The sequence below is a fragment of the Monopterus albus genome, unplaced genomic scaffold (assembly GCF_001952655.1).
Source record: "Monopterus albus unplaced genomic scaffold, M_albus_1.0 scaffold492.1, whole genome shotgun sequence".
Lineage (NCBI taxonomy): Eukaryota > Metazoa > Chordata > Actinopteri > Synbranchiformes > Synbranchidae > Monopterus > Monopterus albus.
In genome coordinates this window covers 109,726-124,056 of record NW_018128372.1, presented here as the reverse complement: position 1 = coordinate 124,056, position 14,331 = coordinate 109,726, and the positions used below count along the sequence as shown (strand labels likewise).

General features: G+C 41.5%; 2 protein-coding genes across 3 annotated transcripts in view; one reads left to right on the top strand and one right to left on the bottom strand.

Annotated features, from left to right (window-relative positions):
• Positions 1 to 6,020, top strand: part of cars2 (cysteinyl-tRNA synthetase 2, mitochondrial) — an 18,955-nt gene extending 12,935 nt beyond the window's left edge. For both annotated transcript variants that reach the window (XM_020587975.1, XM_020587976.1), the window contains exons 8-15: positions 816 to 949; positions 3,181 to 3,248; positions 3,361 to 3,427; positions 3,604 to 3,742; positions 4,699 to 4,822; positions 5,349 to 5,447; positions 5,598 to 5,798; positions 5,917 to 6,020. In XM_020587975.1, coding sequence (XP_020443631.1) covers positions 816 to 949; positions 3,181 to 3,248; positions 3,361 to 3,427; positions 3,604 to 3,742; positions 4,699 to 4,822; positions 5,349 to 5,447; positions 5,598 to 5,798; positions 5,917 to 6,006 — 922 coding nt within the window. In that variant the 3' untranslated portion in view covers positions 6,007 to 6,020. The remainder of the gene's footprint in view (positions 1 to 815; positions 950 to 3,180; positions 3,249 to 3,360; positions 3,428 to 3,603; positions 3,743 to 4,698; positions 4,823 to 5,348; positions 5,448 to 5,597; positions 5,799 to 5,916) is intronic.
• A 376-nt stretch (positions 6,021 to 6,396) lies between these two features.
• ddrgk1 (DDRGK domain containing 1) lies at positions 6,397 to 9,507 on the bottom strand. The gene is made up of 7 exons (XM_020587981.1): positions 9,266 to 9,507; positions 8,468 to 8,614; positions 7,920 to 8,038; positions 7,703 to 7,804; positions 7,459 to 7,620; positions 7,271 to 7,376; positions 6,397 to 6,576 (listed from the first exon to the last, which is right to left on the bottom strand). Exons 1-7 carry the CDS (start codon positions 9,351 to 9,353, stop codon positions 6,416 to 6,418), a joined length of 885 nt encoding a protein of 294 aa, XP_020443637.1. The 5' UTR covers positions 9,354 to 9,507; the 3' UTR covers positions 6,397 to 6,415.
• Positions 9,508 to 14,331: the final 4,824 nt, after the last annotated feature.

The following is a 14,331-nucleotide window of genomic DNA, read 5'->3' as shown; positions in this document are numbered from 1 at the left end:
GGAATCTTAAGTGCAGCAGAAATTTTTTTGTAACCTTTGCCAGATCTGTGCCTTGCCACAATTCTGTCTCTGAGCTCTTCAGGCAGTTCCTTTGACCTCATGATTCTCATTTGCTCTGACATGCACTGTGAGCTGTAGGGTCTTATGTAGACAGGTGTGTGGCTTTCCTAATCACGTCCAATCAGTATAATCAAACACAGTTGGACTCAAATGAAGGTGTAGAACCATCTCAGGGATGATCAGAAGAAATGGACAGCGCCTAAGTTAAATATATGAGTGTCACAGCAAAGGGTCTGAATACTTATGACCATGTGATATTTCAGTTTTTCTTTTTTAATAAATCTGCAAAAATGTCAAAAATTCTGTGTTTTTCTGTCAATATGGGGTGCTGTGTGTACATTAATGAGGAAAAAAATGAACTTAAATGATTTTAGCATATGGCTGCAATATAACAAAGAGTGAAAAATTTAAGGGGGTCTGAATACTTTCCGTACCCACTGTATGTTACTCTAAACATGATCTAGAGTGTTTTTGCCCCGGGTAGGAATGTTCACATGTTGGTAATATTTGAGAAGAACAGTCCGTAAATTGCACTGGTTAAAGTCGCCTGCAGCGATAAATACAGCATCGGGGTGCGCTGTCTCTAACGCGCCGATGACATCATAGAGTTTGCTGAGAGCCGCAGAAGCATTAGTTTTTGGGCTAACATACACAGCAGCCAGAAACACAGCACTATGCTCTCGTGCTAGAGTGCTAAATAATGACATTGCAGGCTTGTCAGACTCAGTGCAGTGTTGTTTCTATGGTGGTTTCAGCTTTGTGTTTGGGAGTCAGCTGGATATCCACTCTGGAGGTATCGACTTGGCCTTTCCTCACCATGAGAATGAGATCGCCCAGAGCGAAGCCTATCACCAGTGCAGACAGTGGGCAAACTACTTCCTCCACTCAGGTAAATCCACCATCACAGACACTTCTGTTTCCCTTTAGTTCTGATAATTGCTGTCAAATTCTCTACTGTATTGTTTCCACAAAATAGTGGGGTCGAGGTTGGGCTTCTTAAGGAGAGGTCTCACTATAGCATGCTTAAAAAGAACTCTAGAATGATGAATATTATTCGAAATAATGTTAGAAAGGTATTCAGTTTTAGCATCTTTTACAGATTTCTGATAGGTAACCAAACTGTCTCTTAACACACCCAGAGAGACATGCAGGCCATCCTTCTTCCGTCTACGCTCAGCCTGCCTGCAGCGTCTCCGCAATGCCCGGGTGGTGTCATTTAACCACGGGGCAGAAGTGTTTCTAGATATCTTTTTTCTGAAGGGTGTGATGGAATCCATAATCCGGGAGCATGTAGAGTTCGAATGAGGAGAGAAAGACATCGGCATGACGGAGGCTTCAGGGCTTCTGAAGAATAAACGTCAGAGGCTAGGAAAGCAGCAGCAAAATCAGAGGCTGTAGTAGGGGTGATCACCCTGTGGCACTGACGAAGAGCCGTGGGTCTATGTAGACGTAGCGGGGCTAGGACCTCAAAACGGATGAAAAAATGATCAGAAATAGCCATATTTGATACATCCCCAATGCACACAGACAATCCCCTCGAGATGACGAGGTTGAGTGTGCCCCTACGTTGATGAGTGGGAGATACTACTGACTGGATGAGATCAAAAGAGTCCAATAGGGAATTAAAGTCATTCGCTAGCTGGTCGGAAGCACAGTTAACGTGGATGTTAAAATCTCCACAGATAAGAAAGCTGTCAAACTGTGGGATGAGCTCCGTCAGGAGTTCCCCGAATTCATTAATGAAGTCCTTAGATTTAGGCGGGCGATAAACCACTGCACGTAAGATCGGGCAGTGCAGCATTAAAACAAAAATTTGTAGCTCAAAGCTGGAATAGCTCTTGAAGGGATGAGGCGGCATTTTAAGGTAGGCTTGAAGACAGACACCAGAACACCGCCTCTGCCAGCAGGGCACGGGGTGTTAAAAAACGAATATCCAGCCGGGAGGAACTCAGAGAACGGACTATTATCGCCTTGTGTTAGGTCTCAGTGAGAAAGAGCAAATCCAGGTCATACATGGAAATAAGGTCATTAAGAACAAAAGTCTTGTTGTTGAGGGATAGGTAGGTAGGTAGGTACTTTACTGATCCCACAGTGGGGAAATTTCTGTGTTACAGCAGCAATAGAGAACAACCAACATAACACCATAAGAACAGACACCACCCTAAGAACAGACACATAAGAACAGAACTTCATAGAAACACAGGAAAGAACACAACGAGGACACAGCTGCTGTAACTTACTGCCACTCCGCGCGGCGCATGCGTATGCAAGTATGTAGTAACAAAGAACACTTAGTCTTAAAATAAAAAGTTACATAAAGGCAACAAAGCATTAGGAAGATACAAGGATTATAAAAGTTGCATCATCAGAACGTTACATTTTACACAGCACAAATAAGCAAATCAAAGGTACCTAAAAACAGGGCAAAGCAGCACTGGAAAGAATCAGGAACAGCAGTAGAGACTAAACAACCAGGAAATCAAGAACAATCGAATATTACTCACACAATTGATCTCACAATGGGGGAAAGAAACCTGTGTTTCAGCCATAAGGATCTCTAGGGCAACTACGCAAAAATACCTAAAGCAGGGCAATGTACAGTATTTGAGAGAGATCAGGAACAAGATATTACACATGAGCCTATTTACAATGCCCTGTGCTGCAGACTACCACATCCGACACACAGTCCCGCAGCCTTACGAATTGAGGTCTGTTTGTGAGGTAGTTTATGATCCATTCAGACAGGTGTTGGTCCACACCTGCCCCCTCCAGGTGAAGGAGGTTATTGTAAAATACTAGAACTATGAATACTAGAACTATGAAAACGGCTCGGAAGAGGGCCAACAGGATGCTTGAGGAAAAAAGGTATGGACGCTAACGGGGTGGAGGTGGATTCGATTGATAGCCTCGATAGACAGGCATTGAGTTGTGAATATCTAGAAGTGTCAAGCGATTGTATACCAACGTTGACAAAACAAAAACAGTATCGAAAATCACAAAAGAAAACGAGCATAGGAGGAGCAAGCGGCAAGCCAAAGACAGCGGCGCCATCTTGTCATGTATGGCCATGGTACTGCAGTACATTAGCTTTCAATCTGAAAATTGCTATTGTGTTTTTAGGACATTTACACCTAAAAGGCAGCATGGAGAAAATGTCTAAATCTTTAAAGAACTATATCACCATCAAGGTAAAGTCTTCTTGAATTATTAAGCATGTATTGACTGATTTGATAGAATTAATGTATGTATCTTTTATATTGTATATTGCAAGTTCTTTTAAAAATCTTTATCTTCCATCAGGATTTCCTGCAGTCTTACTCAGCTGATGAATTCAGGATGTTTTGCCTTTTGGCAAAATACAGATCAGGTAGGAAAATTAATTACAGCATGCCATAAAGTATTACCAGAAGGCCAAAGGGTTACGTTTAGCTGCAAACTGACATGCCATCATCCATTGCGAAGTTTTACTGTAGGCTTTGTCTGATTCAGTAGACATCACCCATCCCATTACAGTATTCAGGACTTGCTGCGGTGTTTCCACAGCTATAGACTACAGTGACGGCAGCATGGCCAAGGCTCGGACCTCTCTAGTGACCATCTCCACCTTCATCCATGATGTTCAGGCCTACATGAAGGGTCAGCTGCAGTGCTCACCTGTACAAGAAGCTTTTCTCTGGGAGAGGTAATAACTTCCTTTTACATTCTGATCAGTTCATTCATGTATTGATCATTTGTGTTCATCTTATTTGTTTCTGTTGTAGTGTCATTTTAGTCTTTCATGTTCTGTGGTCACCGGCTGTTTTATAACCTGCGAACTTTGTTGGTTTTGGGTTTTCTTGTGCTACGACATATTCGCATGTGAGGTAATGAGGCCTTGTTTGGGGCAGTCACGTGATTTTTTTTTTTTTCTCTCACGTTAAAGCGAGGCATCGAAACACTGCACCACAATACACCTGCCTTGAAAGGTCAATAAGGTACCGAGTTGTCTGCTTCGGGCATAACATCGCTAAAGATCTCGTGACCTTTTGACCTCACAACATAGGACCAATATGGTTTTTCAATGGCCAATAGAGTAATTATATAATGGCCAGTATAATATTTTTTCCTTTTTGCATCGCATAAAATGCAGCAATCAAATAATAACAAATGAGACAAATGTGCAGAACTTAAATGAGCATTTATTTAGCACAAATGAATTATGACTTATTTCTAGTATTTGAAAATAATGATCATTGTCTGTTTGCTACACTCTGCACTCCAAGTAGTCAAAAAACTAAACTCTGTGTAAAAAAAAAAATAAATAAATAAAACTACTGACATCGGTCATGACGACTATCTAAAATGCTGATTATCAGCCCAATTAATCGACTATCCAATCAATTGGTCTACCACTATTACAGTGTATGGGAAATTTGCGATTATTTTTGGACTATTAGTTTAAATTTTGCGTCACTTTAGAAAAGTTGTTCCTATACAGAATATCCATCTGGTCTGATTGTCTTTGAAGTCTAGTTCTTATGACGGAAGGGTCATACAAAAACCTAAAAATGAAGCAAATAAGAAACTGTTATGTGTTATGTAACTGTTACATTTATGGTTCAACTGATAAGTAGAACCTGTGTTCTTGTGTTTCTTCAGGTTGGCTGAGGCTAAATCCAGTGTAGTTAAAGCTCTGGCAGATGATTTTGATACCCCTAGAGCCATTGATGCTGTAATGAATCTGGTTTATCATGGCAACTGCCAGCTCCGGCCTGTTTCTACGGTAATTCACCATTTTATTCTTCATAAACAAACCAAAGGTTACAGTTCTACTCATTCTCCTGGTAAACTAGTGTAAGCAGCAGTGGCTACAATCAGAATGTTGGACAGACGGGTCATGTGACTACCTACCTACTATCAGGCCGACACTAGCAGCAAAATCATTTCTGTGCAGATGGACAGTGGCTAGAGTGTGAACCAGGAAGTATATTTCTGTCCGAACATGACCCGTGGCCACCTGTGGCGTCCAAGCTCGACACAGCTGAGTGTGTTCGGTGCTTTTCCCCTTATCATTAAACCAAACTCCAGCCATCTAGACTAAAGTTTGAACTACAGGTCAGAACCCTCAGATACCGACAAGTCCTATCGTGCTCAGTTCAGGTATCCACACTCTAGCAGTGGTGACGAAGCTACTTAAAACCAAAATTTCAGATGGACTTTGTGGTGACATAAGTGGTTAGAAATGTCAAATGAGGAGCTCAAAGGACTGTTAGTGGAATGATGTGTGTATATGTTGTATATTTGCTCAGTCGGACGAAGAATCTCGGAGCCCGACAGTGTTTGGAGCAATGATCAGCTACATCAGAGAGGTCTTGGATATTTTTGGGATTGATCTGCTGCACAGTCGGGTCAGTACACACACCTGTTTGTAGGACGGATTTAGCTTTAGTATGCACATGGAGTTTGGTGACGATAAGATAAACAGAGAATATCACAAGATCTTTTAAATCGGTCCCAGTATAGAAAGAGCTGTTTCTTCTCTCTGCAATGATGTGCAGGAGGTTGACGTGGTGAGCAGCTGTGGAAGTCTGCAGGGCGTCGTGGAGCAACTGACTCGTTTCAGAAGCGAAGTCCGAGCGTTCGCGCTATCCCGTCAGAATGCTCCAAGCAAACCTGGACTCTATGCAGACAGAATCCCTCTCCTCAAAGCTTGTGACACCCTCAGAAATGAACTGGCATCCTTGGGTGTTCTAATAAAGGTATGCTGGGTTAGTTCACATTAAAACATAGTTTGTTTATAGAAAACAGTATCTGTGTTATGCTAAATATTACTGTTTATTGGGGGAGTGGACTGGTGTATTTTTTTTGTATTTTCAGGATAGAGGAGCCATCTCTACATGGGAGATGGGAAAACTGAGTCAGAGAGGACAGAGAGTCCACGATAAAGATCAGGAGACATCCAGCTGAAATCCTTCTCTATCTCTGAGATTATTTTAGGCTTGAGGACTCAAATTTAACTTCATCAACTGCAAGACTTATGAAAACCAGATACCAAACCATCCTGACTTCATTAACACAGTCACTAACTCCATGGTCAGTCTATAAACTCTGCCACATGACCTGCCTGTCTACTGTTCTTAAACAGTGCAGGTCACATCATTTGCAATAAAATCACACATTGATAGGTTTGTTAATTTAATGTCATACAGAGTGTGTTACTATATGTTTATTTCACACAAGGGCTACTGAGCTGTGATGTTACCCGCAGGACCACAGGCACAATGCACCAGCTGTTATGTGCTTTTCACTCACACAGATCTGAGTTCAGCTCTTTTTTCAGCAGTCGTTCAGGTGTCCTGCAGCAGCCTGGCGTCCATCAGGTGGTGCTGCGACTCTCAGGCATCAGGTTAATCAGACAATTACTGGCCTGCACCAGCTCTGAGATGGAAATTCTGCCTCTCTGTCTGATGAACTGAGCCACCGAGTCTAGCTCTTCTGGAGTGATGGAGATAAACTTCCCTCTGTCATCAATCACTCCTGCAACAAACATACACCATACTCTGAGCGGCTACATCCATAGCAGCCCTGGTCACACTACAGGGGCAGATCTAGGCTTTTTATAAATCAGGGGCCACATTTTACACAAAGAGGCTAAGTATGCATGTAACATTCATGCACAATTCTTTATTTAGAGGGTTTTCCCTACTATAGAAATGCTTGGGCACAGGCACAATAATCAGTGTTTGGACAAACTTCTGTGTGATTGACAGCATCGCCAAGCTAATCAAACAGCTGATTGGCTATTTCTCTACCTTGGGAAAGCTCTGCAAATATATAAAATAAAACATACATGATGGTGTACCATTATAATCAGTGTGTTTAGTGAAGAAAAACCGAACATGAGCACAGAAGAATTTAAGTGTAAAGGTGTATGGAGCTTCATTGTTACTGTTAATGCACACACAGATATACACATCACTAACCTGAATTAAAGTTCAGGCACATTATACACATTCCTCATCTCAACAACAATTACAGGCCTGTGGGTTTCATGACTACAGCTGAAGGGCCTCACAAACTCAATATCTAATGACTTGATCTGCCTGGATTCAAAACACAAGAGGTGCTGTGGAGTAAGTCAAGACTACTGACAGAACAGGGGCACTTCAGGGGCCGATCAGGTTTTTAGCAGGAGCCAGTGATCCTCTGGCTCCACCCCTCTCACACTAACCTGTGAGGGCGCCCTCAGCTAACAGGTTCTGCAGTCTGGTGATAGCATCCCGTGTCCTCATCCCAAAATGAGAAGCCAAGTCCTCCAGGAGCACCACCTTGGAGCTCTGCGAGACAAAGGGGACACTGTTTAAACTTCATTCAGATTCCTCAGTATAAGCAACAATGTTTAGGGTCTGTCAGTTTCACCTTGATGTACTGGATGAATTCTTGCAGCAGGTTGTGTGACCGGTCCTCAGTCAGCTGCTCCTCCTCTCCCTGGTCTTCTATGATGAAGGAGGCTTTGAGCCTTAAGTACTCCTCCTCCTCCCGTCTCTCCTGCTCCTCTTTGGCCCGATGTTCCTCCTCCTCCTGAATATACACCAGCATAGTCTCAAGATCACCTCTGACAAACACACAGGGATAATAGAGCTGAGAGGACAGTGTGTGCAACCTGTTTCTGTTCCAGCAATCGCTCCCTCTCCTCCTCCTGCCGTCTCTCCTGCTCTCTGAGCTCCTGCATCCTCTTCCTTTCCTCCCTCTCCTCCATCTCTGCCTGAAAATAAAGTGCAACACAATACAGCACAAGACAACAAAACGCTGGATGTTCCTGCAAAAGCACAGGAGTTCAGTGTGACTGCATACTCTGATGTACAGTACGTCTCTCTCACCTCTCTCTGCGCTTTCTTGGCCTGTTTCTCTTCCAGCTTCTTCTGCTTTTTGGCTCCTACTTTAGCTGTCGATGGGAAGTTCTGTTGCTCCAGCTCTTCTTCCACTACATGTTCCTCCTCTGAAACCAACAGCACACTACTTACATGTTCCTCACATCCCACATTATACAGATCACAAGACTTGTTTAAGTGGAGATGGAACCTTTGACTAATGATTTTACTCTGAAGACCAGTTGGCTTCTTTTGATTTCCACTTCAGTGTTTTTTTAATTTCCACACAACCCAAAAATTCTAGGTTTATAAGGACATGTAGCAGGATGGGTTCTTTAAAAGTATTAAATGTAATTTAAAAAATTTAAGGCAATGTCTTTAAAAATCTTATTTTTACTCATGAGATGTCTTAAATTTTGAGATGCCGCTCTGACTGGGATATGTCTGTATACTTTATTAAATCTATATTACTGTCTAGTTATAATTTTATAACAAATTTTTGTGGATTTGTGTGCTACATCTTGCATTCTCTATGTATGCTGTCTCCCACAGTTTACCATGTTCCACAGCTTCTCTCTGTGGTCTTCTGTTGGCCATCGCGGCAAGGTTCCTCCTCCTGCGAGGCATGCCGGCTCCTCGCTCCTCTGCTGCCCGCAGAGGGGGCCCTGCTGCCTGGACAACATCCCGCCACTGTTCCTCATCAGCTGAGCACATTAACACATCACACTAATATGTATGCAATACACATAATTCACCAAACATTTGGTACGGGGGGGGGGCACTAGAACTGGAGTGGGATTATTGTTGTTGTTGTTGGGAAGTGGGTTCTAGTACATCATGCAGAACAGAATGCTTAAATAGTTTTATATAAAGTAGTTCTTACATTTTTACAAACAGTAATCAATTAATTTTAATGGAAACTAAACAGCGTTTTAAAATAACTGCTTTGCCAATGTAAAAGTATAACAAAACAGATGGAAAATAAGACAAAAGTAACACCAAAAGCTATTCAAGTCCTTCTCTGTCCCGCACGCTTGTTTTTGTGTGGTTATTAAATAAACGGCTTTACTAAGAGCGTAAAAAATAAATCGGGTTCAAGCAGCCCACTGCAGCTTCCGTAGTTTGGCAGATCAGCTACGAGATGACTATCTAACATTAAGTCAGAAACAGCTGATACGTTAACGGCTTTAATCACAGATATGCCCCTTTACTGCTTCAATCTTCATGAGAATGTCAAACGTATTACACTGTGTCGAAAATGTGCAAACCTTAATGACCGTATGTTAAACAAACAACTTGACAAACACTATGCTAATAACTAACATCAGCTTAGTTCACTTGGGTCTGCTCCTTACCTTCCTGCGTTCTCCTCCGCACCTTCAACGCAAACAAAATCAGGACAATGAGGATAGCAGCAGCTATCAGATATAGGGCAACATCCATGGCTGTTCGGAAAATATACTTTAACTAAATACAAATTTTTTCTCACATCTATTTTAGTCTATTACTATTACGTCTGCTACTGATTCTTCTTCTACTGCTTCTTTTTGTTTTCTGGCGGATACCACCACCTACTGTACCGGAGTGTGTAGAGCCATTATATCCTATTTACTAATCCTGTCTCAAAATTAATATAATCACTCCCCCTCTAATTACCCTAAATCCTTTCTCTGTGTCCAGTCGTGATTTTAAACACCACTCCTGTCTTGCTTCGCACACAATCCTTTTGTGTGTCTTTCTCTCTGAATTATATTTATAATAATGCATAATCATGTGCTCAACATTTTCTGGAACACTACACCACTGTCAAAGATTTGACTGACTTTTCCCCCATTAAATATAATATTGTTTTTAGATTTAACCTCCTCTTTTTGATTACAGAACATTCCTATGACCTGTTTTTCATTAAGTGATTTCTGAATTTTATAGTACTCTCTCTCTCTCTCTTTAATATCAGAATCACATTCTCTTATCTCTTATGCCTTAATCACTACTGATCTAATTAACGATTTTGCCTCTCCACTACAATATGCTGCTTTTTTTATTTCCAATAATTCTTCTTCTTCTTCTTCCTCTGTTCGTGGGTCGCAAAAACATCTTACAAGGTACATACCGCCACCTATTGTATCGACAACCAAGAAACACCGACAAACTGAAATATTTTAATATCCAGTCACTCAAAAAAAGCCTGCACAATGCTGGAAGAAAAGACTCCCAGGAACCAGGATGTGAATTTTCTCAGTAAATTTTCTGCATGTCCCCTTGTCTCCATATTTGACTGTCTGGAAGTGAGAACAGGTTGAAAACTTCCACATACACACAGAGCACTATACAGTGATTAAATATTATTAGATGCAAATGACATTTTAAATTATGTGTTTACCTGGGACCAAAGATCTTTGCTGAATTAACTTAGGCTGAAGGACAACACCATTAGCTATCAAAGGTTAGGTTTTGTCCCTTTTGCAATTTCAGAACCAAATGAAGCCTGACATTAGCAAAGAAATCAGAACACTGGAAACATGATGTGAATCTTAAAATTGTATGGTGGACAGGACAATTAATACATTTTCAGGTCAAGGCTGGACTGTCCAACCCTGCTTCCCATAGCCCCCAGCCAGTACTACTTGAGCAAACCAGTTTGTCCTGATTCAGTGTAAAGCAAGGCAAGTTTGTTTATATAGCACATTTTCATATGCAACAGCAATTCAAAGTGCTTAACACAATGCACACAGAAAACTAAATCATTATCATGTATATATAGATAAAACAGAATGCAAATTAGTTCAAACAAATATTACTTAAAAGCAACAACTACATGACAGTATAAGTAGCAAGATGCCGGAGTAGATACCTAGCGCTCCTAGTATAGCTGTGGCAGACTGGATTCTTGCTGTTCCCACTGTATTATGTACCCCTTTACTTCAGTCAAGACTAACCTCAGAGTACTTTAACATCAGAGGCAGACAGACGTACTTTGTAACTGCTCCTGACACACTAATACTGTATCTGTTATTAACAGCCTACATAAAACATCCTCTCTCTGTCAATATGGGCCTCATTCAGAGTAATCTTCTGAACCAAATCCATAAAGTCAGCAGGGACATCAGTGACACACACTTCAAAATGAAAAACACCCAGAAGCATCACCCATTGTTCCATAGTGATTACACTAAACTGTGATACTAGATTGTATTAAAAGGTTGCCACAATATAAACAACTAAAATGACTTCTTTGCAGTTGTATGCTTCTGCCAACAGCTCTCACCATCTTAAAAGGATTTTACTTACTGTGCATGACACAATAGCCAAACAAATGCATTTTTTGGATAGGTGAAGTGTACACTTTGATGGAACAGCATGGTGCAGGCAAATCACTTTTAATATCAATATTTTATGCAAAATTATTATGGCCTATTTAGTGCTGGTAGCCCTTGGGCCCAAAAAGTGATCTCGAGTCAAACTTCTCCTGATTTTCAGGGTTTGTGACTTGACTTGGACTCTAGCACTGATGATTTGAACTTGGACTTGGGTTCAAGAATTGACAGCATTGACAAGCATTTGGACTTGGAAGCTCAAAAGCTGGCGACCAAGACTCAGATTTGTCCATGCATCCATCCATTTTCTATACTGCTTAGTCCCAAACGGGGTCACAGGACCCAGATTTGTTTTTGTTTGTTTTAGGCCATAGTAATTTGGCATACTGATATTAAAACCTGTTTGCCCACACCATGTTGTATCACCTACAAGTGCTTTTGTTTGGCCACACAGTAAGTAAATTCCTTTTAAAATGGTGAGAGCTGTGTCAGCTGTGTTTAATGTATACTTTGATGACTCTGAACTCGGGTAACAGAGACTCAACTCAGACTTGACTATAACTGTTCTTTGGTGACTCTGACTTGAACACTGGGGATTCAAGACTTAGCTCGGACTCGAGGTTTAGTGACTCAACTATAACAGTGGAACTATTACAAAAAACAAAAAGGTCTTCATCTACAACTTCTGAGTCCAAATGCAGTCAACATTCAAGTCCAAGTCATCAGTGCTCAAGTCCAAGTTAAATCACAAGTCCTGAAAATCCGGACTTGACTCAGAGTCCTGGACTTGAGTACTACAACGCGAGGATGTTTCTGTCAAATCTGAATAAATCCCCTTAAGGTGGTCCTGAATGTGATGTTGATTATGGAGTGTATATTTCTGAGTAGGACTGCTTGTTAATATCCTTTAAATCTGCAAGCACAAGGCCAGATTTGGTTGTTTTTCATCTAACTACTTAACTAGTAACTTATTTGGCTTGTCACTCACTCTGTGCTTTAGTAATATGTTATTAATTTGTTTTGCATGAATGGCATTATAGTCATGCTTTTTTTATTTGAGGATGGTATTGTAGTCTGACTGGTGTTAAAGGGTTTGTAGGCTTGTTGCATGGGTGCTGCATGTGAAGTATGAGTGGAAAGATATAGTGTTTGATAAGAAGGATCCTCAGTCTTCTAAGCATTGAGTTCATCATGACACACTCGTATGTGCAGTGAATTCATTCTCACACAACAGGAGCTGAAAGAATGTCCCAGTCAGCAGTTCCTTCAGTTGGAGAACAGCAGCTAAATGTACAGTAAGAGCAGGGGTGAAGAGAACAAATACTGAGAACAAAGCGAGGACAGGCTAAACTAGTGATGGCCATCTGACACCGAGGCCTCAATACCCGATTCGAGCTGGGAGAGAATTCTTGCGCGAACCACTGCCTCGAGGCCTGTATCGTTGCTGAAAAGACGCGTGACTGATTATGTCTGATGCAGAAACGGCTGGCCTGAGTGGCTCCCGTGACCAGTTCAGACCGTCGATACAGTGTCACGACGCGAGATCTCGCTGCGCGCGTCAGCAGGTGCGTAGGGGTACTATAAAGCCACCCAAGATGATGCAAAACATGTGGGTTTGTCGGCGTAGTAGGTGTGTGCGTAGTTGCTGTCGGTATGATCATTGCTGCTGGTGTGTGATCACCATGGAGCCAGCTAGGAAGAGACCTCGTTTTCCAATGTGGGAACACTTTCAGCTGATCGGTCCAAAGACAGTGGAGAAACTTCTGTTCCTGAATAAAAATGACTGATTCTCCATCCCTTGTATTTATTCACACCCTGGCCTAGTTGCATACGCACATATTATCATCCTAGCACATCCTGTTTCCCCAAGCACGCCTTCTCCCACCTACTACACTACATATGTTCATAGACTCGACCGACTCAATCTATACAAACGTTTTCACATCATTCACACAAAGCCTAGTTCAGTGGTTCTCAAACATTTTCTGTCATTCACCACTTAAGAGGGTGGGCAAATTTTCAAGCCCCACTTGCCAAAAATTGATAACAAAATCAGCCAATTTTAAAATATCAAATTTATTGAAATATCAAATAACACCAAGTTCAAAACAGATAAAATATAAGTGCAACTGTATCGTTGGACAGAGGGATAATTTTCAATTTTGCAGCATTTTTTTCCATCCAGCATAATCGACACCAGCAGCAGGGAGAATGATCTGCTCAGCAATTGTGTGTGGTTTTATGCATTGTGCAATTCTGTATGCAAGTTTGAATTAAGCCATTTGTGCTTTTCTTCCACTGATGTGGATTTTATCATGCGATTTTCCTGCGGACGGTTTTCTGCCAGCTTTCTTTTTAAGAAGTCAAGTGGTTTATTAACGTGACTGGGGTGTGTTGTCTCTAAATGTCTTCTTAATTTGTTGGGTCTCGCGCTATCTGCTGCCAGCGGCTTAAGACACAAGATACACATGGGTCCCTCCTCTGCCCCCAACATTCCCACCGTGAATCCAAGCGCAAGATGGGCTTCATCATGTTTTCTTTTTGGCCGGCTTTTTGGTTGATAAGGCTACTGCCTGTCATTTTTTTCTCTGCTTGCGCCGAATCGCCAATTTTTTTTTTTTTTTTTTTTTTGTGGTCCATGTAACACATTTATCCATTTACGTTATTATGCCCACTACGTACACTTTTGGCCCTCTGTGTGACAGTTTCCTTATATTGTTGAGCTGCAGTTAACATGTCGACAGTAAACTGTTATTGTAGCACTATGGTTCCACTGTTTTTCCCCGGGCCCCAAACTGATGTTGTTTTAATTTACTTGTATTAATGACCCATTTCTAATTTTCCCCGTTCATTGCGCCCCACCTGTATGTCTTTATCCCCCACTAGTGGGGCGTGCCCTACACTTTGAGAACAACGGGCCTAGTTACACCATCACATAATTGTGTGGATGCTGTAAAGCATCCACACTATACTCTCCTGTTCTTTATTGTGTGGATGCATAAGCATCCACACTATGTTATGCAGTTCTTTATTATGCTGATTCAGCATCCATACTATGTTTTCCAATTATTTATTTCTTTATTATTATTCTTCCGTACGTTTTT